The sequence below is a fragment of the Podarcis erhardii genome (genome assembly GCF_964252035.2).
Source record: "Podarcis erhardii genome assembly, chromosome: 18".
In the NCBI taxonomy this organism is placed as follows: Eukaryota; Metazoa; Chordata; class Lepidosauria; order Squamata; family Lacertidae; genus Podarcis; species Podarcis erhardii.
The window spans coordinates 1,536,033-1,561,214 of record NC_138516.1 but is presented as its reverse complement, the minus strand read 5'-3'; the positions used below and the strand labels follow the sequence as shown (position 1 = coordinate 1,561,214).

Sequence of the window (25,182 nt, the reverse complement as noted above, 5' to 3'; positions counted from 1 at the left end):
AGTATTTATTGAATATGTGTTTATTGAATACGTTTCACGTAACCAGAGGTTTGTTGTTGTTTTGCATAGGATCAGCTCCAGCAGAAGATAATCTGCCCAGGCTTGGTGTCTTGCTTGGCTGCAGCTCCCAACGGTCTCTACATCTTGGCAGGTATCGCCGAAAGCATCTACCTCTGGGAGGTAAGGAAGGTGGCAAACGTGGGTGGGTGGGTGATCTCTCTTGACCACTCAGGGGTGGGGTGGGAGGAACTGGTGGCCTTCAGCAGGATTGGAGAACCTCATAAGAACACAAGGAGAACCTGTGGAATCTGGCCAATGGCCCATCTAGTCCTGCATCCTGTCGTCACAGTGGCTACCCAGGTGGCAGGAGGAAAACCAATAATAATAATATAAATTTTATTTATACCCCACCCTCCCCGGCCAGAGCCTGGCTCAGGGCAGCTAACACCAATAAAATCACAGTAAAAATATAATAGGGGGGAAAGAGAGGGGGGAAAGAAAAAGAAGAAGAAAACCAATTTAAAATACAGGTTAAAATGCAATTTAAAATGCAGCCTCATTTTGAAGTAGCTGATAAATCATAAGGGGAGGGAAACATGGGTCAGACCGAGTCCAAACCAAAGGCTCTGTCTTGCAAGTCCTGCGGAAAGATGTCAAGTCCCGCAGGGCCATAGTCTCTTGTGACAGAGCGTTCCACTACATCGGGGCCAGTGCTGAAAAGGCCCTGGCCCTAGTTGAAACCAATCTAACCTCCTTGAGGCTCGGGACCTCCAAAGTGTTGTTATTTGTGGACCTTAAGGTCCTCCGTGGGGCATGCCAGGAGAGGCGGTCCTGCAGGTAGAACCAGGTCACAAAAGCACTCTCCCCTTAATTAAACATTAGTTCAGATGACAACCTTGAGCCAGGTTAAGAGCTTTGAGAAATTGAAAGAAGGAAAGTCACTTGACCCAGGGACAGTCCACATATATACTGGCCTATTCCGAACTCATTTTCTTAATGGTGACTCAGACCATTCATAACGTAGCAGCAGGGCTGGTGGGGGGGGAGCGAAGGCAAGCAACAACAATTCACTGTAACGCTGTTCACCACTCCTGCTCAGGCTGCACAGAAAAAGCATTTTAGTTCCTGAAATTCATTCCGATTGTGCAGACAAAATATAGCGGATAGAATTCTACAGGATGGGGTGTTGGTGTGTGAAAACAGTCCAGATCCAAGGATCTCCAGGCAAAGGCCTCCAGATGGTGGAGATGTCAGGTACCATCCTGCCACCCATGCATCTTCACTTGGTTGCAAGTGGTCGATATCCAGGTGCAAAATGTGCCTGATGCCTAAGCTTAGTTTGGGTTTTAAGTAATGAGTTTTTCCCAACCCTACCTGGGGATGTCAGGGATTGGTCCCGGGACCTTCTGCATGCTTGGTCCTTAATGCTTCAGCCTTGTAGAAGCCACTTCAGTATAGAATCATAGAATGGTAGAGTTGGAAGGGACCCCAAGGGTCATCTAGTCCAACCCCCTGCACTGCAGGAACCTCAGCTCAAGCATCCATGACAGATGGCCATCCTACCTTTGTTATTGTTATTGTCCAGTATTATTGTCCAGTAGGGAGGTTACCTTACGGATACAGTGCCACTAGCAAAGAGGCAGAACGCAGCAGTGGGAGATGGGCTGCTGTATTCCTTCCTCCTCAATGCAAATAGCAAACTAGGTGCAGGCAGAGGGCCTTCTTGCTAGTGGCACCCACCCTGTGGAATGACCTCCCATCAGATGTCAAGGAGAGGAGTACCCAGATAACCTTTAGAAGACATATGAAGGCAGCCCTGTATCGGGAAACGTGTAGTATTTTATTAGGTTTTTATATATGTTGGATACCACCTAGAATGGCTGGGGCATCCCACTCCCAATGGGTGGGGTGCAAATAATAAAATTAATAGTATAAGCTGTTCAGGTTTTGCCACCATACCTGAAAGAAAAGATATTTGGAAGCATTATTGATGTGCAGAATGAGACCTTGCCACAAGGGGGCAGGAGCTGACTTTGTCTCCTCGCCTGTCCTCGATGCTAATCCTGTTTCCTAGGCAAGGAGCAAGGCTGGGAAAGTGAGTTCTTCAATCTGGCCCAAATTAGTTAGTTTTGTTCCTTTTCTTTTAAAGATCTCCAGCCAGGTGTTATGCAAGAAGAGACCATCAGGAGGGCCCTTGGGCTGGGTCAGTCCAAGGGAGCGCACCCCCTCCCCCAGTCCATTGCCAAAAAGATGCCCCAAAGGGAAGCCCTCAAACAGGTCTTGAATGCAGCAGGATCTCTTCCCTCCTGCAATTCCAAGAAACCGGCGTTCAGAGGCATTTACTGCCTCTAACAGCAGACCTAGATGATGATGATGAAGAAGAAGAAGAATAAATAAATTAGTATACCGCCCTATACCTGCAGGTCTCGGGGTGGTTCACATTATAAAATCACAGTGTAAAATATAACCGTTGTGGCAAGTGGCCAGCGATAGCCACCTCTAATCCTCTTCTAAAGCAGTCGTAGAATTGATGGCCGTCACACCCTCCTACTGGAGCGAATTCCACAGTTTAAAAATGCACCGTGCCAAGAAGTCCTTCCTTCTGCCTGTACCTCCCCGTGTAAATAATTATTTTATTTAGTTAGAGCAGCTTTACCCTGCTCTTCAACCAAAAGGTCTCCCAGAGCAGCTTGCATACAGTCAAAATGAAACAGACCTTCCCTACAGACTTACAGTCCTAAAGAAAACACGACACACAAGGGAAGAGGGACTGGGAGGGAAGAGGAAAATAGAAACTCAGGCACCAGTTTCTAAAGAGTTGTTCCTGTAACGATCAGCTGGCACAGTTCGGGAGCAGGAGGTGCCTGTTGGAGCTGGGCTTCCAGCAAAGCTGATGCAGGGAGCCCTGCTTTCTATCTTTCCCACTTGAGGCTGCCCCCAGATGACGGTTGAGGGGAGAGGAGACCCAATGGAGCTGGCCTGTGGCAGCAGATCTGATGGAGGGAGCTCTTCTTCCTACAGTTGCCATTGAAATTATTCAACCCCCATTGCAAATCAGGTTTATTATCAAAATTTACAGACTTTTAGCTGTTTCCATTGAACATGTCAAACAAAAGCAATTTAAATAGCTCAACACAATGGATGCTTCGAGTGGTTTCCCCCAGATTCAGCTGAAAATGCAACTTATACAGTGGCCGCTCGGGTTGCAAACGTGATCTGTGTAGGATGCACGTTCGCAACCCGCAGTGGCGTGTCTGCGATTCAGCGCTTCTGCACATGTGCGACCACTGAAACCCGGAAGTAACCTGTCCGGTACTTCTGGGTTTCGGCTGTCCGTAACCCGAAGTATTACTGTACTGGCTTCTCCAGTGTATTAACAGTAATAATAAAGAAGCTGAGGGGATATGGAGAGGGGGCCTGATGGAGCTGGCCTGTCACAGCAGAGCCTATGGAGGGAGCTCTGCTTCCAACATTCAGCTTCATCCTACGGCCACGAGAGAGGGAGAAGAAGCGGCAGGTAGCAGCACTAGGTAGAGCACATATAGCCTGAGCAGATATCTGGCAGCGTACCCATTTCTCCTGGCTGCCCTCCAGCGCTGCTCCCAAAAATACAACCTTTGGGTCCTTATGCTCCACTTAGCTGCAGTTTCTTCTCCTTCCTTGCCTCACAACCCAGTATCCTGTCCCTGCCCCAATTTCTTCTGCACGTTTGAGCAAGGTGGTGAGGAGCAGGATGAATATTGCAAAAGATGAGCCTTGTGGAACTGCTGACGGAGTCTCTTTTCCCCCTTAAAAGTTTCTCCTTTTGAGGTTGTCCGCAGCAGCCCAAGAGGCTTGCTTGCAGTAACCCTTCACCCTGGGGTGAAGGAAGCAAAAGGACAGCCACCCATCAAGCCCAGAAGGTGTCACATTTATGCTTTTTGGTGGCGGTGGGGAGGGAAAGTGGTGGGTGGCTTAATAGCCATATTGGCAGCTCTGTAAAATAATTAGATCCATCTTGGACAGTTTATTATTATTTTTTAAAAAATAATATTTATTAAAGTTTTAAAGGTTACAAAAAGAAAAAGGGAAAACACCAAGTTAAGCAAAATCTGGACAACACATCACAATAAGGAAAAAATAATAATATTAAAAACAGAAAACAGAAAAATAGAAACAATTAAAAAACACAACGAACCTTCCCATAACTTATCTTTCATTTGCTTGTTTCCTTGACCTCACACCTCCCTTTTTTGTATTCTAGTTTGGTTAGCTGTTTCAGCAAATCCTTTCCATCTTTCCCAATTTTTATCCTTTAATTTATCTTAATATAATGTAGCTTTACCTTCCCTCCTTTCATCCATTAACAGTCTATTTTTACTTAGTCCTTTATAACATTTCCGCTAAAGCCACATAACTTCATTCCAGCCTCCTTCTAACATTCCTTAATTTTACAATGTTTCTGTAAATAAGCTTTAAATTTCTTCCAATCTTCTTCCACCGACTCTTCTCCCTGGTCTCGGATTCTGCCAGTCATTTCCGCCAGTTCTATGTAGTCCATCACCTTCATCTGCCATTCTTCCCGGGTGGCGTCTTGGACAGTTTAAAGCCGTAATGGAATCAAATTTGAGTTTCCTTTTTGGGTGACTTCAAATACATAAGTAGAGCTTGCTTGCTGGATCGGGCCATTGTCACATCTAGACCAACATCCTGTTCTCACAGCGGCCAAACAGAGGCCTCAGTGGGGAAACCTGCAAGCTGGGTGCAAGAGCCCTTTGCCCTCTTGCGGTTTCCAGCAACTGGGATTCAGATGCATTGCTGCCTCCAACTGCGAAGGCAGAGCCATCATGGCTAGTAGCCGCTGATAGCCCTCCCCTCCTTAAATTTGCCGAGTTCAAGTTGGGGCTGGGCGATACCTGGTTTTGAACATCGCTATTTGTAACCAGATAATATCACGATAAGGGACGCGGGTGGAGCTGTGGGTTAAACCACAGTGCCTAGGACTTACTGATCAGAAGGTCGGCGGTTCGAATCCCCGCAATGGGGTGAGCTCCCGTTGCTCGGTCCCTGCTCCTGCCAACCTAGCAGTTCAAAAGCACATCAAAGTGCAAGTAGATAAATAGGTACTGCTCCGGCGGGAAGGTAAATGGCGTTTCCGTGCGCTGCTCTGGTTTGCCAGAAGTGGCTTAGTCATGCTGGCCACATGACCCGGAAGCTGTACGCCGGCTCCCTCGGCCAATAAAGTGAGATGAGTGCTGCAACCCCAGAGTCGTCCGCGACTAGACCTAATGGTCAAGGGTCCCTTTACCTTTTTAATATCACGACATAGCAATATGTCACAATGTCTGAAATAAGGATGTAGCTATGCAGAGGCACTGGCTGGCTTCACAGTTTTCCCTGCATTGAGATTTTTGTATCTCTCTATTACACACACACACACACACACACACACCATGATTCGCCATAAATTACCAGGTCAAAAATTATGAAACCAATATCATGATATGGACTTCAAAATGGTTTTGGACGATATATTGCCCAGCCCTAACACATCATGATTCCTGATGTATTGCCTGGTCAAAAACTATGAAATTGGTATCATGATATGGACTTCAAAACGGTTTTGGGCCATATATCGCCCTGCCCTCGTCTCAAGTTGGTGGTCAGCACTGCTTTCTGTGGGAGGGGGTTCCATACTCTGTGCTGCGTGAAGAAGTCGTTTCTTTTATCTTTATACAAACTTTGCTGGTGGGGGTGTGGACGCAAGGAGCCTGCCTGCCTTTCTTCTTCCACACCCCCAACCTGCTCTTGCATTCCCTTTTTCCTCCATGGCCAGCTAGATGCTTCTGTGCAAGCAGGGCCCAGGGGCAGGCAGTGACCCTTCACCTGCTGCCGGCACCCCAGCAACCATGGTCTCCGAAACCTGCCACGTTCCTCAGAACCGCCTCCGTCAGCAGCCCTTCCGCCCGGCTGCATCAGAGCAGGGAAGCGTGGCAGCCCCCTCCTCTTCCACGAGTTGTAACAAGTCTGGATCAGCTCCTCCGTCCCACCTCTGCCTCCGTCAGCAGAGCCTTTCCACCTGGCTGGCAAGATATCAAAATGCCCCCTGGCTTCTCCAGCCTGGCTAAGACCATCTGCCAGTGAGCCCCTCCCAGAACAGCCTCGCATCAACTGACTCGTCTGCTTGGTGCGTCAATATTGGCAGGTGCTGATGATCAGCCTGGCTAAGACTGTACCCCAAAATGCTCCCAGAATGGCTTTCATACAGTACAGCCGCTGGTGCTTGCAGGCTTACAAAGGCATAGCACACAAGGGGAAAGGAATGGGGAGGGAAGAGGAAAATCCAGACTCAGGCACTGGTTTCTGTAACTATCAGCCAGCACAATTCAGGGGCAGGAAGTGCCTGGTGCTTCCTATCTCTCTCCCTCTGAAGTAGTCTAGTGGAACGGCTTCTCCCCAGGTGACCATTGAGAGGAAAGGCAATGGCATGAAGCTCAAGGGAGCCTACCTGGTACTCTGCCTCCTGCCATTTCTTCCTTGTCACAATCCTGCAAGGTGGCGTTAGTCTGGGGAACTGCAACTGGCTCGCGAGGTCACACCCACTGAGCTTCAAGGCTGAGTGTGGAAGGATTTGCACCCTGGTAGCCTAGGGCGAGCAGCAGTGTCTATGCAGGTGAGCAATTGGGCAGCTGGAGGGAGGAATAATTAATAATTTTATTACTTACACCCCATCCACTCTAGGCAGCTTCCAGCACATAGAGAAACAAAAAAATAGATCTCTCAGGCCCTCCTCTTGGTTCCTGAGATGAAGTGCTCACAAGCTCTATACAGAACTCCTTCCTTGAACTCCCAGGAACCAAATCCTGTGTTTCTGTTTTTCTGTAACCTTATTTTCCAGCCTTATAGTTATTATGCTGTCTATCCGGCTTTGAATTCAAATAGGGGTGCAGAAAAGTTCAGGGCAGAAAAGTCGCCTTCCCCATGGCACACAAGAAACCCTATCCCATGTCCAGTAACCAATTTGGGGCGGGGCGGCTATCAAAATACATTTCTTTTAAAGATTTCTGGTGTGCCTTTAGACTCAAACCCTTCACAGAGTAGCTTCCTTTAAGACACAGACCAGGATTCAAATTTTTAAAAATCAAAGCAAGTGGAAACAGCAGTCCAAAGGCCAGCATCACATCTGTGTTTAACTGAACCGCATTACAAGGAATCAAAAACCGAGGATTTGAACCCAGTAACAATACAGAGCTTAAAAGTTTGGCCTCTTAGTTAAAGGCAGCTGGAGATAAATGACTTTCTCCAGCCCGGCTTTTGAGAAGCTGACAGTGGAGGGGGTCAGACAGGTATCCCTTGGGTGCTGGTTCTGGAAGAGGAGAGCGGCCTTGGCATCGCTCCAACCAGATCAGCAGCTCAAGCGATACTCCCAGAGGGCTGATAACTGTCCGCTTATTGTAATGCAAATCATTCCGCGATGCGGCTAATAATACGCCAGGCGGCGGTGGCTTGTGACTTCCTTACAGGTTCACCCAAGCAGCAGCCCCGAGGCTACGAGGCTCCTGTCTCTGTCATGGTCTTGACGCCTCCTGCCTTGTCACTGTGTCATCAGACAGGAGGATATAGAGGTAGACAACTGGGCTGCAGCCTTGAATATGCGTGCCTGGGAATAACATGCTGGGCACCTGCTTTGCATGCAAAAAGACCCGGGTTCGTTCCCATGGGGCATCTTCAGGTAGCGCTGCAGAAGACTCCTTGCCTGAAGCCCTGCAGAGCCTCTGCCAGTCAGTGTACACAATATTAAGCTAGATGGACGGTTTCATTTCACTTTTTGTATACCGCTTTTCTGTATTACTGTACACAGGGCGGTTTATGAGCTGAAGGGACAACAAAATACACAGCAAAGATCGCACAGATTCTAATAAGAATCTGATCCAAGACAAAAAGAAGTCATAATAAACAACTTCTATCAAATAAAGCAATATTCAGTAATCCATTAGAATAAAATAGTAAGCAGTAAAATTAAAATAGCAAATAATCATAGCATCGTAGGGACTCATCATTAGTCCAGCCCCCTGCAATGCAGAAATATGCAGCTGTCCCATACAGGGATCGAAACTGCGACCTTGGCGTTATCATAACCAATTGAGCTATCTAGGCTTTAAGGAGTTTGCAATAAAGAATTACTCAACTATAATCAATATACCGGTAAACAATGGCAAGTCACAGTGCATAAAACAAAACAAAACAAAACATACAAAGCCATGTAAAAGGATCAAATTGAAAAACAAGGACACACAACGTATAAAATTGGTTTAAATATAGGAACTCCTCTCTTCCTGGCTGCTTCTACTGTTCTCAAAGTCATGTTCTGGGAAAGGCTCCCAGGGCTGGAGGTCAGGGCAGGTGGAAATGCCATTGCCTGGTGGCCAACACAAAGTCTCTCTTCCCTTGCAGTCCTTCATCTGGAAACGCCTTTCTTATGATCTGGGCCAGCAGCCTGACTCAGCATTAGGCAGCTTCCTGGGTTTCCTGTTTAAATCAGTCCTTTGAATGTCTGTCTAGTCATGAGGACTAGAATCATTTAACATTTTGCTGCTTCCTGCCTTTGTGCCTAGATTAGCTGTTGAGCATTTCCAGGTAGGGCTTGGAATATCATACACACAAGCCCCAGCCTGAAACGCCAGAAAAGAGGAGGTTAAGGGGTGATATGATAGCCATGTTCAAATATACAAAAGGATGTCACATAGAGGAGGGAGAAAGGTTGTTTTCTGCTGCTCCAGAGAAGCGGACACGGAGCAACGGATCCAAACTACAAGAAAGAAGATTCCACCTAAACATTAGGAAGAACTTCCTGACAGTAAGAGCTGTTCGACAGTGGAATTTGCTGCCAAGGAGTGTGGTGGAGTCTCCTTCTTTGGAGGTCTTTAAGCAGAGGCTTGACAACCATATGTCAGGAGTGCTCTGATGGTGTTTCCTGCTTTGCAGGGGGTTGGACTCGATGGCCCTTGTGGTCTCTTCCAACTCTATGATTCTATGATTCACTGTAGATCGTCCTAAGCATGAAGGTCTGACAGTGTAATTTGGTATAGCTTTGTGGGTTCCTATCTAAATCAGAACAATGAGGACCAGAATCCTATTGTTTCAAAAGTCAGGTGCCACCCCCACCCACTGTAAGACTGGGAGTTCCAGGCACCCACCCAGGGTCTGTGGTCCTTTGGAGAATTGAGACACGGCGGAGACTGCCATACCTTTAAGAAATATGGTTTATTCCCCTGTTTACACCTTCAGTCTGCCTGGAGGGAGCCCCGATCTTACAGCATGGTCATTTCAAGAGGGGCTTGTGCAGCCCTGGACTCCAAGGCATCTCTCCCAGCCAGCCTTCAGCCAGCCTGCCCAAGATAGATCCCATCCTTCTCTCCCTTTCTTCTCAGCACACCTTGCTTAAAACCCCTCTCTTTTCCTGCCACTTCACACCCAGTTATCCTGCAGCCTTCCAAACCCCCAGTCTCAGGGCAAGGAGGGAGGACAGTTATCCTCAATGGCCCTCTATTTGTTCCTAAGTGGCCCTAGCGTGGCCAGGTCCTTTTGCGTAGGCTAGTCCAGGAATTCCGCTGCAGCTTGTATTTCTCCCTCCACATCCCAATTAATAAAAACCCTACCATTTACTAATTTCTTGAGTTTAGGGGAAGGACTGCTTTGCATGCAGAAGCTCCCAGGGTCTTTCTCTGTTGGGCTGTGAAAGACCCCTGAGTCTGAAACCCTGGAGAACCGCTGCCAGCCAGTGCTGACAGTACCAGCTAGGTGAACCAGCATCTGATTCTCTAAAAAGTCCGTTTCCTGCGTTCCTATGAAATGAGCCTTCACACGGACCGGAGTCTTGCTTTCTTTTTAGAGGAAGGGGCATAGCTCAGCAGCAGAGTACCTGCTTTTCCCATTCAGAAGGTCCCAGGCTTAATCCTCAGTGCTGTATCCAGGCAGAGCTGGAATACCCCCACCTGCATCCCTGGAGAGGCATTTTGAATCACTGCAGATCAGGGTTTTCCAAACCCTGGTTTCCAGCTGTTTTTGGACTACAACTCCCATCATCCCGAGCTAGCAGGACCAGTGGTGAGGGATGATGGAAATTATAGTCAAAAAAACAGCTGGAAACCGAGCTTTGGGAAACTCTGCTAGTCCTGCGCTTGCAGGTGGTCTTGTTAGGGAAATACTGGGGTACAATATCTACCCGGTGTCAGAAGTGGGTATTAGGTGTTGAACTCTGATATTTCATTTACAGTCTCCCTTGGTAAATCAGGTCCAGGGTGTCATTCGATTCCTAATCTCTCCTGATTTTCTCTTCTCTTCCCCACCTCCCAAATATGTTGGGGTCGCTTCTCTGCCCCAGGTGTCTAGCGGGAACCTGCTTGCCATTCTGAACCAACACTACCAGGATCTTTCCTGTGTGGCCTTCACAGACGACAGCAGCCACTTCCTCTCCGGAGCAAAGGACAGCCTTGTGATAGTGTGGAACCTGTACAGGTAAGAGATGGACAAGCTGGAAGGTGTGCCGAGGAGGGTGACTGAGATGATCCTGAGTCTGGAAGCAAAGCCTGATGAGGAACTGTTGAAGGAGCTTGGTATGTTCAGCCTGGGAAGGAGGCGAGTGAGAGACCACAGAATGGTGGAGTTGGAAGGAACCCCAAGGGTCATCTAGTCCAACCCCTCCTGCATTGCAGGAATCTCAGCTCAAACATCCATGACAGATGGCCCTCCAACCTTTGCTTTAAAACTCCAAAGAAGGAGAGTCCACAACCTCCCGAGGGAGGCCGTTCTGTCGAATAGCTCTTAGTTTCAGCATCTTCCTGATGCTGTCGGAATCTCCTTTCTTGTAACTCTAAGCCATGGGTTCAAGTCCTATCTTCCTGAGCAGGAGAAAACAAGCTTGTTCCCTCTTCCACGGGACAGCCTTTGCTTGAGATATTGGAAGATGGCTCTCCCGTCTGCTCTCAGTCCCCTCTTTTCCAGGCTCAGCATTCCCAGCTCCTTCAACCGTTCCTCCTCAGGCTGTGGGGGTTTGATACAATAGCCATCTACCTACTCTACAATTCTATGATCCATCTTGTTATTGTGTTTTGTTGGAAGCCGCCCAGAGTGGATGGGGAAACCCAGCCCGATGGGTGGGGTATAAATAATAAATTACTATTATTATTATTATTATTATTATTAAGTTCAGTGTTGCATACACAAACTGGCAGCAGCTCTCCAAGGTTTTTTTCCTTCTCCTTTTATATCCCTTCTAACCTAGAGGTTGGACTAGTTGACCCTTGGGCTCCCTCCCAGCTCTGTGATCAGACGATTCTAAGAGGCAAAAGTCTTCACTGACCTTGCTTGTTCCGTTTGCAGAGGTTTCCTCTTCCACAACCTTTTGGCCCACTCCTGTCTGTCTCTGGCTGAGTCTCTTCTTAACATGAAGGCTCGTTTTTCCAAAGCTTCCCACCATGGCTGGCTTTGATGCAGCCCCAGAGCCGCAGGTCTTGCAGAGTCACGGCAGGCGGTTTCTGGGGCAGGGTTGTGGGATGATGGCGGTCGAGCCCATCACACAGACCAGTGGTTGATCAGAAGGAGGCGAGGGTGGAACAGCAACTCATGCAGGGACCCTGTGGGCAGCCGCCTCCTCCTGAAACAATTTAGGTTTTGTAGCACAGGAGCTGCCAGGATGCCAAGCCTTCTTCTGTTTGCCTCCTATTGCAAGCAGGCACTCAATTCCTGTTAACCAGGCTGCTTTGGGCCCCCTTTGACAGAAATAATGGCACTATGGAAGCCTCTGACTCTTCCCCCCCCCAACTTTGCACACTGTGCCAACGTTGTTTGCTGGCTCCCTCCACACCGAAGCAGCAGTTGGCATGGAGATGCCAGCACGTCCCTGACCCCCTGGGCCAGCAGAGCTTTTGACAGGCAGCATCTCTTCCTTAATTGCTTTGGCCATTGAGGCTGCAAGGACAGCCAGCCGGAGGGGAGGCTCCCATGGTTGGATCCTGCAGCCGCTGTTCCCAGCCTCCTTTGCTCTCCACCGTTTGTCAACGGCCATCCAATGGCAGAGGGTGCTCTGAGGACAGCAGTCCGTCCGTCCGTCCCCCATCTCACAGCCGTTAACCTCTTCAGTTTCAGGAGCTACAAAACATCATCATGTTGGGGAAGGGGCCGCGTTGTCTTCCAGGCAGCACTCTGGGGGCCAGAGGCGGAAAGTGGGTGGGGCAACGGCGAAAAGAAAGAAAGAAAAAGTGGATGTGAATGAAAAAGAAAAAAGGTGTTTATTCTTATTATCCTAATGCACGTTTAATTCTCAGTAGCCTAATAGATTCTGTGCAAGTTCCGAATATCATTGTATTTATGCAAAGAAAGTCTGCGTCTATAAGCTGTTCCTATGTTGTCAAGCCATTGATTAAGGGGAATCGTACCTCCATTCTTCATCTCTTGGCCAACATTAGGGTGCGTAGAATCCATTTTCGCTGTCCTGTTGTCAGTTTCCATACAATGGGTTCAAGAGCATATTCACCCCTGAAAATCTTGAGTTTTTCCGTATGGTGTTGTTTATATAGTCCAGCACTTTCTCCCAAAACTTAGTAAGTGTACGACATAGCAGAAGCATGTTTCAAAGAAGCATTGTACGTATTATATCTCCAACAAAGAGATGCATTAGATATACAAACGTCAGGGAGTCCAGACTATAAGAAAATCAACACTGTCTCCCTTGAAAAGCTTGAAGAGAGCCAACTCCAGACGCTCCATTGCTTTTATTTGGACAAATGCATCCGGAACTGAGCCACATTCCCTCACACCCGCCATGCGCGTTTCCTGGGACCCCCGCTTTCCTTGCCCCGCTTGCTGTGTGCTGAGGCCTCTTCCTTCCCCCTTTCCCCAGCGTGCTGCAGGCCGAGACCTCCCAGAGCCCAGAGCCCCGCCATGTGTGGTCGAGACACAGCCTTCCCATCACGGACCTCTGCTGCGGCATGGGTGGTCCCATGGCCCGTGCTGCCACAGCCTCCCTAGATCAGACGGCCAAGGTAAGGGAGGCCAGCAGGCCAGGGGAGCGGAGTGCCGCTCCTCAGGTAACAGGGACTGGCTGCACGGGGAGGCGTGGGGGGAGGTGCCAGCCAGGAAACCCCCAAGGGAAATCCTGGAGGAGGAAAGCTCAGGGTTTGGTAGTGGGACACTGAAGAGGGGGAAGATTAGGAGGTGGTGTTGGATACTGAAAAGGCAAGAGGGTTTCGTGAGCAGGAGGAGTCTGTGACAGGGAGCAGTTCAGACTCCCGGCTGAAGCAGAGGAGGGGAGTCAAGTGGCCGCAGAAGAACCAGGGGGTCTCCCTCTCTGGCTGCAACAAGCTCTCTCCAAGAACACGCGGAATAACAAGGAAGGCAAAACAGAGGCTAGGGGTGTGGCAGATACAGCTTGAGACTGCTTGGGAAACATCTGGGAGAGGAGGAGCCTTAAGGTGGACCTTCAGTCCTGGCAACGGCTCCATGGGGGCAAGAACACCTGGGAAGGGTTGCTAAGTTGTATGCCGTTTCCTTGAATAATATGTTAACTTCACTGACCATGGAGCCCTCGCCTTTCATGCTGACCTGCATCTGACTCCAGTCCTGACAGCAGGGCAGAAGCGTTGCAAGGAAGCCCTGCGGCAGCTGGATCAAGCCCTTCTAGTCCAGCGTCTTTCCCCCACAGTGGCCAGCCAGATGGCCCAATGGGAAGCCCCAATGTTAGAAATTAGCCAGGTGCGTTTTGTGACTTGCATGGTCCAATTGCAACCACATGGAGATCTCTGGATGCCAGTTTGGCGACTGACACCTGTCTCTGGCTGGCCCCTCCAGCTTTCTCCAGCAGGTCAGCAGAAGAGCTTATTTGTTGCATTCATCTCCCAGTTTTTCATCCAAGGAGTCCATTGTTCACCACCCCCCCTTCTTGGTTAACCCCTGCAACAACCCTGTGAGGTAGGTTAAGAGGCTGTGACTGACTCAGGGAGTTCCATGACTGAGTGGGGATTTGAATCCTGATCTCCCAGGTCCTAGTCCGACACTCTTAACCACTGCGCCCCGCACTGACTCTCTAATTGGGTGTTAAACTCCCACCTCCAAATTGATTTAGGGCAGGTGGTTCTCAGGTTGTGGAGTGCTGTACACAGCCTCATACACACACACACACACACACACACACACAAACAAACATGCACACGGCTACATTTTGTACAGTTGCCAACGGGAGCAGCAAGAAAATGTAGTATGGAGCGCTTGGTATTCTTCTGTTTTCCGGGAGTTTTTTCTATAAAGATTTGTGTGCGTGTTTGTGTGTGTATATGTCTTCGAACATTAGGGCTTCCTCCAAGACTGCTGACACCTCCCTCTTGTACGTTTTGCCTGCATCAGCTATAATAATTCATTTACCGGCGACATCATTCTTTGCTACACATCTCTTGTGGCCTGAACATTATTCAGCCAAGTCAGCCCAAAAGTTCATGGCGACGGCCGTCAGTGGCCCTGTGACAGCCACGGCCTCTCAGCCTTGCTAGTTCGTTGTGGGGATTATATGGGGAACAGGAGAACCAGGCACGCCACCTTGGGATCCTTGGAGAGAGAGGAGGGATAGAATTGCAACAAATAAATAACAGGTTCCTTTAAAATTAAACATACTGGGGAGCATGGGAGGAGAGGGCAGGAGGGGTTTGATCCTGCGGGGGACCCCTGCAGCTTCCCCTCCTGCCTGACACCTGCCCCTCCTTCTCAGAAAGATGGGAGTTGGAGCCCAGCAACTTTTGTGGGGGCCACAGATCTTCTCCATCCCTGATCTGATCTCTCAGGAGGGAATGTCTCTTGTAGATAGAAGCTTCCCGCCCTCTGTCATAGGGTCAGGAAGGATGGGACAACAAATGTTATCCCCTCCCCTGGTTTTATCTCATGTTCACTTGCAAGAGTTTGCCTATCCATTCCCAAGCCCCTCTGTCGTGTTCCACTGCCGTTCCTTCTTGAGCTGCAGGGATTCCTGGCCCACCTTTGTACACCCTTGGCTGATTGGTCCTAAATAAATCCATAGAATTGTAGAGTTGGAAGGGGCCACAAGGGTCATCTAGCCCAACCCCCTGCAACATAGGAGTCTTTTGCCCAACATGGGGCTCGAACCCACGACAAGGAGATTAAGGGGTCTCGTGCTGTATCAATTGAGCTATCTGTATGGCTCCTCTTCTCCTCTCTTCCAGCTTTGGGAGATCTCCTCTGGTGACCTCCTGCTCTCTGTCGTCTTCGATGTGGGCATCCTGTCAGTGACCCTCGACCTCACAGAATACCACATGTTCTGTGGTGGCATGGACGGCTCCATCTTCCAAGTCGACCTCTGCGCCTGGGTAGGTCCAGTTCCACACATGGCATTTTATGCATTGTGACTTTGCAGTTATTTTTATTGATCGCAGTTTAGTAATTATTTATTGTAACTGTTAAGAGCAAATTTCTGTTTAATAATTATTTGCTGATGTTTTGCATGTTAATGTTATTGTGCACTATTTAGTATATTCTAATACATTACTGAATGTTACTTTATTCGAAATAAGTCGTTCCTTTTTAAAGTTATGTTTTATTACAATTTTCTGTATTGGATCAGATTAATATAAGGTGTGGGGTTTTTTTTGTGGGGGGGTGTTATTGTGTTGCTCTAGACCGCCTTGTGCACTGTAATATGGAAAGGCAGTACACAAATGAAAAGTGAAATGTAGCACTTAACAAAGGAACCCGCCTGCCTTACACACTGAACCAAAGTATGTATGTTCTGTGTTGCTTCATACTGTCAACACTGACTGGCAGCAGCTCTCCGGGACATGCAGGAGTTTCTCCCAGCCCTACCTTGAAGTGCCAGTGAGCTACATGGGAAGTCAGGTGTTGGCCAGGTTAAGAGATTTTGTTTGTATTATATTATTTATTTTAAAAAAGTACAAAATTACAAGCGCACTGAGTAAGATAAGACACACAAAAAAGAGAAGAAACAAATAGTACCAATGTGGGGAAAAAAACGGGGGGGGGGGAATATTGTGTACATTACAAAAAAAAAAAGGCGGGGAAATTTGATACTGTAGTTAATTAGACCTTAATCTAACAGGTATTTATAAAAATGAATTCCAAATATTGTTGAATTTGTCCATGGCAAGTCTACGTTTGTACACAACTTGTTCATGTGTAGCAAAGGTGTACATACCTTCAATCATTAAAGCGAGCTGCATTGTTATTTTTCCGGTTCATCAGTACCAGTCTTTTTGCCACAGTAAGGGTGCGGACAGTCCACTCTTAGTGTTTTTTAGTGACGTTCAGTGATTGACAGGTGGGTGGGTCTGCCCACCTGCCAGTCACTGAACATCACTAAAAAACACTTGTCTAATGGTGGGGCGGGTTGGAGATTTGCCACTTCTGGAGCAGAAAAATCTGGGCTGCATGCAATGCTATTTTTTGAGAAAAAGAGGAGCTGGAACTGACCACCAACGCCTCCCTTGTTCTCTTAGAATGGCCATGTTGCCCACCTGAGAGGGGCCGGAACTGAGTTCCTGGCTGTGTGAACCAGCAGCCCCAACCAAGTACCTAAGGCAGCTTCCTGGTTCCCACCTACCCACTTTTCCTGGCAGTGCTTCAAAATATAGTTTGTAACTTCCCCCTCCTCTTTCTCTCAGCCCGTGCAAAGGGAGAGGGGCTTCCAGACAGAAAGGGAGTCTGCCAAGATCTTCAAAGGCCATCGGTGAGTGCTGCGGCAAAGGTGGGGTAGAGCAACAAAGGGACATTTTTTTTTACCTACATGCGGTGATTTTTGGTTTGATTGGATTACCCTCTGGGTCCCTTCCAAATCCACAATTATTTCATTTGATCGGATGGGCGGAATTCCAGCCAGGCCCCAGCACTCAGGAGAAGGTACGCGAAACACACAGGTCTGAGGGCTGCCCGTCCCAACATAAACCTTAGATTCTAAGGGGCTTTGGTGGGGAGGGGCCAGACATTTGGGTTGCGGGTGCACCCTGCATCATGCTCAGCCCCTTTCTCTATCAATGGGGATGACTTCAGTTACGCTCAAGACACAACCTGGAGGCCCTTTCTCTTCCCTCCAGGAACCAAGTGACGTGTCTCTCCGTCTCCACCGACGGAAGCCTGCTCCTGTCCGGCTCGCATGACGAAACCGTCCGGCTGTGGGACATCCAGAGCAAGCAGTGTCTGCGCACGGTGAATTACAAAGGTACGCAAGTGCTGTGGGCCTATATGCACCTCCACAAAGGGTTGCAGCGCAGCCCCTGCCTTGCATGCAGAAGGTCCCAGGTTTGAACCCTCTCCTTCATCTCCTGAGCAGAACTCCCACCTGGGGCCCGGGACAGACCTTGCTCCCAAGTAGCACAGGCAGCCCTGAGCTAAGTGGACCAAGGTGAGTCTCTGTGTGAGGCAGGTTCCCTACAGTCCGTTCGTTCATTTGTTTTTTATAATTATATTTTTTAAGTTTCAACATCTTCAACTTATACAATCAAAACACAGTTTCGTCTTTTCTCGACTTCCCGCCCCATTTTCCACGGAGTTGTTGCATCTCCCTTTCTGCTGCTCCTTCTCTTCTGCCTATCAAATCACAACCACAGTATTATAGCCCAAATCCTTCTATTGCTCATAGCTCAAATCCTATGCGCAAGTTCATCATGCTATAATATTTCTTTAAATAGTCCGAAAAAGGCATCCATTCTTCCATAAAACACACACCGTTAGAGTCTCTTAATTTTCCTGTTAGTTTTGCCAGTTCTGCATATTTGTTTTGCAGGTTTATCAAACTCTCTTGGGCGAAAAGCTACCAGTGCAGTACATAAGATCAGATGAAATGCAGAAAAGGCAGGGAATTGCAAGCTCAGTTAAGCAAAGCACAATAGCTTGCGTCCAGCTCAAGTTTTACCCAGAGTAAGAAAGGTAAAGGTAAAGGACCCCTGACAGTTAAGTCCAGTTGCAAATGACTTTGGGGTTGTGGCGCTCATCTCACTTTACTGGCCGAGGGAGCTGGCGTTTGTCCGCAGACAGTTTTTTCAGGTCATGTGGCCAGCATGAAACCAGAGCAGCACATGGAAACGCCATTTACCTTCCCGCCAGAGCAGTACCTATTTATCTACTTGCACTTTGACATGCTTTCGAACTGTTAGATTGGCAGGAGCTGAGACCGAGCAACAGGAGCTCACCCCGTCGTTGCGGGGATTTGAACCACCAACCTTCTGATCGGCAAGCCCAAGAGGCTCAGTGGTTTAGCCCACAGCGCCACCCGCATCCTCTTCTGCTATCTAGCTGAATGTTAAGATGCTCTGATTTCAGCTAGTAACCAGGATTCCAGAGGGCTGCAGTGGCCACACTAAAACCTCAAGTTTCTTTCCCCAGCCCTGCCTGGAGATGCTGGAAGTAAAAGTGAGCCACCCTGCTAGTCCTCATGCTTGCAAGCAAATAGCTGAAATCGGAATGGACGACTTTGCCTTATGCCAAATCAGACCTGTGGTCCATCTAGCAGAATCTCTCCTGGAGTTTCAGGATCAGAGTCCCTTTCCTGGGAGGTGCCTTTCCCAGCTCAGATACCCAAAATATTTTGTTTATACCAGGCTGCTGAACTTTCTACTCCAGAGCAGAGTTTTTAGGCATTCTCAGCAAACCGTTATGGGTTCCTTTCTTCTGGAATTCTTCTCCCTGAACAGGAGAAGTGGTGTCCGTGTTGTTATCCGAGCCACCATTTCCTCATATCGAGTCATCTTTATGTAATCTTAATTTTAGCTATTTCTCTTTGTCTAGGGGCAAAACTCTTCTCTTCCCCACCCCCAAGAACACAGCACAATTTGCAAAATCCTCTTAGCCCTGGCTGGTTGTGTGCGTGTGTTTGGCATGTGCCCTGCTTTGTTTTGAAGCGATGCTCAAAGCCTTGCGTTGGCAAAGAGAAAAGGAGCCATAAAGCCTGCATGGCTGAATCTTAAAAACCTCACGATCTGACTTGAGGATCGTAAATTTCTCAATGTGCTGAGCCGCGCTTGGTGCCTGCGCCCTCTTCCCCCTAATCCTGGGTAGAAAAAAGTGCCAGGCTATAACAATGCAGCTGGCATGGGGAGTGTTGGTTTGGCGTCGGCCAATGGGGAGGCAGCCCTTGTCCACCCACTCCTTCCTGGAGAGGAGAGGCAAATCATTTTCACACAAGTTTTATTAGGAAAGGGGATTGGGAGATAAAACTGCCGGGTTTTGCAGACCTTTTGTGGTGCAGCAACATTTGGAAAACTGGCATGGGTGGTTAGTATTCCAGGCACCGGCCGATGGCCATGTGTCAGCCAGTGTGGGCAGGTGGTGGTGGTGGTGGTAATAATAATAATAATAATAATAATAATAATAATAATAATAAAAATAAATAAATAAATAAATAAATAAATAAATAAATAATTTGTTATTTATACCCCACCCATCTGGCCACTCTGTGTGTCCTGACTCCAGGGCTGCTCCTCCATGCTGTGGCTGCCTGTCCCCTTGACCCTCTAAGCAAGTGTTGTGTGCCAGTGGGTGCCCTTGGGGTCCCAGTTATGGAATCATAGAATTGTAGAGCTGGAAGGAACATAAGGACCTCACAGGATCAGCCCAGTGGCACATGGAGTCCAGCATCCCGTCGCCACAGGATTCACAAGAATCCCTGGCAGGGAACCAGTCCAACCTGTTTTAAAACCTCTGAGGAAGGAGAGCCAAACACCTTCCGAGGAGACCGTTCCGCTGTTGAACAGCTTGAAAACCGGAACACTCACTTAATGCCATCCCTCGGCCTTCTCTTCTCCAGGCTGAACATGCCTGATGCCCCAGAAAACTTACTCAGCCACCCAGGTCTCTCCCTGGGCAAAGAAGTAATGATGATGATGATGATAATATTCATTCATTCATTCATTCATTCATTCATACCCCGCCCATCTGGTTGGGTTTCCCCAGCCACTCTGGGCGGCTTCCAACACAATATTAAAATAAAGTAATGCATCAAACATTAAAAGTTCCTTAAAAAGGGCTGCCTTCAGATATCGTCTAAAAGTCTGGTAGTTGTTCTCTTTGACATCTGGTGGGAGGGCGTTCCACAGGGCAGGTGCCACTTCCAAAAAGGCCCTGCCTGGTTCCCTGTAACTTGGCTTCTCGCAGTGAGGGAACTGCCGCAAGACCCTTGGCGCTGGACCTCAGTGTCCGGATAGAATGATGGAGGTGGAGATGCTCCTTCAGGAGCAGTGCAGTGGACTGGAGCCCAGAGACCTGCTACTGATTGTGCCTGGCATGATGCAGTTGGGTGCCACCCAGGGCCATGGCTCTGTGGCAGAGCCTCTGCTGGGCACGCAGAAGGTCCCAGGTCCAGTTTGCAGGCAGGACTGGTAGCATCCTCTGCCTGAACCCCTGGAGAGCCACTGCTATCCAGTCTGTGTGTAGACTGATGAAGGGTCTGGAAACTAAGCCTTAGGAGGAGCGCTTGAAGGAGCTGAGAGAAGATATGATACAGTGGTAAGGTAAAGGTAAAGGTACCCCTGCCCGTACGGGCCAGTCTTGCCAGACTCTAGGGTTGTGCGCCCATCTCACTTAAGAGGCCAGGGGCCAGCGCTGTCCGGAGACACTTCCGGGTCACGTGGCCAGCGTGACATCGCTGCTCTGGCGAGCCAGCGCAGCACACGGAAACGCCGTTTACCTTCCCGCTGGTAAGCGGTCCCTATTTATCTACTTTCACCCGGGGGTGCTTTCGAACTGCTAGGTGGGCAGGAGCTGGGACCGAACGACGGGAGCGCACCCCGCCACGGGGATTCGAACCGCCGACCATGCGATCGGCAAGTCCTAGGCGCTGAGGTTTTACCCACAGCGCCACCCGCGTCCCGTGGGTAATACAGTGATACAGTGGTACCTCGGGTTAAGTACTTAATTCATTCCAGAGGTCCGTTCTTAACCTGAAACTGTTCTTAACCTGAAGCACCACTTTAGCTAATGGGGCCTCCTGCTGCTGCCGTGCCGCCGTAGCACGATTTCTGTTCTCATCCTGAAGCAAAGTTCTTAACCTAAAGCACTATTTCTGGGTTTGCGGAGTCTGTAACCTGAAGCATATGCAACCTGAAGCATATGTAACCCAAGGTACCATTGTAATCATGTTCAAATATCTCAAGGGCTGTCCCATGGAAGAGGGAACAAGCTGGTTTTCTCCTGCTCCAGAGGGTAGGACTTGAACCAAAGGCTTCAAGTTACAAGAAATGAGATTCTGTCTAAACATCAGGAAAAACTTTATAACGGTGAGAGCTGCTTGACAGTCTCCCTCGGAAGGTGGTGGAGTCTCCTTCCTGGGCGGTTTTTAAGCAGAGGTTGGATAGCCATCTATCTGCCCATGGATCCTTGGCCTGAAATTCCTGCATTGCAGGGGGTTGGACTAGATGACACTCAGGGTCCCTTCCAACTCTACAGTTCTATGAATGCTGAGGTTGAATAGGCCCAACGGCCTGGCTCTGCATAAGGCAGCTTCTTCCGTTGTTATTCAGCCAGCCCATTATTCAGAAACATGAGGACTAGAATCTTACTTTTAGCGGAAGGGCCCTAGCCCTGCTCTGCATGCACGAGGTCCCAGGTCCAGTCTCCAGGTAGGACAGAGAATGTCCCCAAACTAGTTTTGAACTGCTCCCCCCTTCGCAACAGGGCAAAGAGCCCCTTTCTCCGTGTCCTTTATATAACGGCGTTGTTCGTCCCTCCCTCCTCCCCTCCAGATATCTAATTACTTTTCTCCCTTCTCCGAAAAGAATCCTGTCCAGACGCTGGCAACTCTCTCTGCCGTTATCGGTGCCCCGGGGGAGGCATTAACATCCTTTATCTCGGCTGCGCAGAACACTTGATAAGGCGCTGCCGCTGGCAGCTCAGTTCCCGACACGTCTCTCCTTTCTTCTAAACCCTCCCCTTTCAACATCGGCCTCGGAGCTTCCCTCCTCCCCACCCGCTAAACCCTGAGCCAGGGTGCCTGCTCTGCTTCACAGCGCCGCCTGCCTCTCTTCGCATCTGCTCCATCCCTTCAAAACTGATCTCTTTTCAGGGCTCAGAAGCCAGTAAATCCTCTGTGTGGTGCAAGCGGCGAGACAGCCCTAATAACGAGGCTTTGGAGCGCCGCTCAAACTTGGGTAATTTAATAACATTCCGTGTCCGGCACTTCCACTGAGCTCCAGGGTGGCGGGAGGAGAGGCCATCCTTCGTTTTGTAACGAGCTGCAGCTGGTTTTAAGCACTCGCCGGCTTTAGGAGCAGCACTTGGGTCAATAATGGCTGAGCCGGGAGCTGTGCCACGAGAAATGAGCAAGTGAAATAGCGACAGTCTCCTGTGAGCATGCCTGCCGCTTCTCTGCGTGAGTCTCTGCTCCAGCCTCACCTTGGCAGGACCCAGTTAATCCCGCCACATAATGGCACGGGTTGCTGCAGGATTCTTTGGTCACGCGAATGTAGTAGTAGTAGTAGTGAAGCAGGGGGCTCCTGTTGCCCCTCTGCATGAGTTGTTGCCCTGGGTTTGCTGCCTTGGGAGTGCAGTAGTCATTTGCACAGGGAACATGGGCAGAGAATGAACCCACAATCCGTTTCCTGTGCGAGGTGCCGTTCCACTCCCTAGGATGCAAGCCCAAGGCAGTGACTCATGCAGAGATTCAACAGGAGTGCCAGAAGCGGACAGGGTGAAATATGCTTTTCACACTTCACAACAACCCGTCCTCTCTCCGCAGAGAGAGATTTCCCATCAGCACATGCCTTGTTTCAGATCAGACCCTTCGGCCATCCAGACCACCAACCTCCTGAGGGATTTCATTCCACTGTCGAACAGCTCTCACTGTCAGAAAGTTCTTCCTGGTGTTTAGTTGGAATCTCCTTTCTTGTAACTTGAAGCCATGGGTTCGAGTCCTGCCCTCCAGAGCAAGAGAAAACAAGCTGGCTCCCTCTTCCATGGGACAGCCCTTGAGATATTTAAAAATAGTTCTCCTATCTTCTCTCAGTCTCCTCTTCTCCAGACGAAACATACCTAACTCCTTCAACTGTTCTTCATAAGGCTTGGTTTCCATACCCTTCATCATCTTGGTTTCCCTCCTCTGCACACCTTCCAGCTTGTCAACATCCTTCTTAAATTGTGGTGCCCAGAATCAGACACAGTACTCCAGGTGTGGTCTGACCAAGGCAGAAAAGAGTGGTACCATAACTTCCCTTGATGAAGAAGGATTTTCTTTTACCTGCACTGAATCTTCTGGCTTCATTTGATTTCTACAAGCTATAATGTTATGGCAGCAGGAGGAAAGCTGCTCTCTGCTTTCTCTAAGAAATGCGTGATTCGATGCCTTCTCCTCCATCAGTACCAGTGGGCCGCAGGCCAGTCCGAGGCAGAACTTACTATCTTTCTGACACTCAGTTGGGGGAGCCATTGTGGTTAGAGCATCAGGACTAAGACCTGGGAGAAAGGCCAGGGTTCGATTCCCCCCACTGAGCCATGAAGCTTGCTTGGGTGGCCTTGGAAGCTAGCCTCTCTCAGGCCAACCTACCTCACAGGGCTGTTGCGAGGATAAAATGGGGGGGGGAGGAGAACCACGCACAGGGCAGAAATGCAATCAATAAATAGAACCAGAGGCTCATCTGAGCTCTTAAGAAGTTATTTATGGACGAATCCTCTTTGACCTGCCTCCCTGCCACTGGGAAATGGATGGGCGTGGCACCCTGTTCTGCCCCAGCGCCTTGCAAATGGGGGTGGCGGCGGGGGGCACACTTAACCAAAAGCTCCTGAGAGCTCCAGTTGCGGAGGTCCGACTGGTTTTGCATGCAAACTCTAAAGGCAAAACCAGGTTTGGTGGGCGGGGGGGTGGATGCAGAGAAAGCTCACAGGGACACTGCTGGAAATAGATCTGAAGAGTCAAAAGACCAGCCTTGAGCCTTTGGCAGCTGCAAGCAAGGGATTCAAATTTTGTTATTCCGGCTGCTGTTTCCAACGGGTGTTGCTCTCAAATGGGTTGGGAAGGAGGAAGAACTTGCTGGATGTACTGTGTGTATATATACTGAGTAACGCCTGGCTTGGTGAGCAATGAGCTGAGGACCCTGTCTGACCCACCCAGCAGGCCATTCCTGGCCCTCTCCTCTTGCTTCCGAAGTCTTCTTCCTCCACTTAGTTTGCCAGGGCGATGGATGCAACAATTTGTGAGTGCAGAGGGGTGAGCTGAGGTTGTGGCAAGGAGGCGTCGGGAGCCTGACGGCAGCCCGTGTGGGTAAATGCGGTAATTAAAGCGCTCATTAACTCTGCTGAGTGGATGTGTGCGATAGATCATTACCGCGAGACAACTTGTGAGCGCACCGGGGCCTGGGTGATGGATGGCTCGCTCGGCAGAGGACGGAGAGGCCGCGATGCTTGGGGCTGCGCCTGGTCGCCCCCGGGGAGGTCTCCAAACAGTTCCCTCCGATCGCCTCCAGATGCCTTCCTAGCTAATTGGAGGAGAAGCTTGGAGAGGTGGCGGGGGAGCCGACAGCGAGGAGGAACGCAGACACACACATGCCTTGGATTCTGTAGAGCAGAACCACCAAAAGATGGTGGAGAGGAGATGTGATTCCTCAGAGGTTTTTAAGCAGAGGTTGGATGGCCACCCATCATGGATGCTTCAGCTGTGATGCTTTCACTGCAAGGGGTTGGACTAGAGGACCCCCAGGGGTCCCGTCCATTATTCCCCCAGGCAGGGCTTGGAAAATACACCCTGCCTGAGGCCCTTGAGAGCTTCTGACAGCCAGTGTAGACCAGTGGTTCCCAAAGAGAATAGTACTGCCCCCTGGGTGGGGCGAATACCTAAGTGGGGGCTGCTAGGGGGCAGCAGGGGCCCCCTGTAAATGACAGGCTCTGGAAAGCTGGCATCTCCCTGGATCAAGTTTGTCAGCTTTGTTGAATTAATTGAACAATTTTTAATTGGGCTTTGAGTGAACGGGCAATTAATTGCCGTTGTTTTGAATTTTATCGTGTCATCATCTCCCTTAGTGCGCCTGGCAAGCCGCTGCTCTGAATAATGCTTTTTGTGGTGCAGAGTAGTGAGTACACGGGGCGAGTTGATGAGCCAAGCTGGAAAAGGCTTGAGAACCACTGTGGCAGACAATCTTGGGCGAAATGAACCCAAAGTCTAGCTTCGTCTAAGGCAGTCTTCCTGTGCCTCTGTTGAATTACCCCTTT

At 49.3% G+C, this 25,182-nt stretch overlaps 1 protein-coding gene across 1 annotated transcript in view; it reads left to right on the top strand.

The window, feature by feature from the left end:
- WDR18 (WD repeat domain 18) overlaps positions 1-25,182 on the top strand; it is a 41,514-nt gene that overhangs the window by 4,763 nt on the left and 11,569 nt on the right. The window contains exons 2-7 of the mRNA XM_081846314.1: positions 70-180; positions 10,364-10,497; positions 12,881-13,022; positions 15,207-15,350; positions 16,659-16,723; positions 17,088-17,212. Coding sequence (XP_081702440.1) covers positions 70-180; positions 10,364-10,497; positions 12,881-13,022; positions 15,207-15,350; positions 16,659-16,723; positions 17,088-17,212 — 721 coding nt within the window. The remainder of the gene's footprint in view (positions 1-69; positions 181-10,363; positions 10,498-12,880; positions 13,023-15,206; positions 15,351-16,658; positions 16,724-17,087; positions 17,213-25,182) is intronic.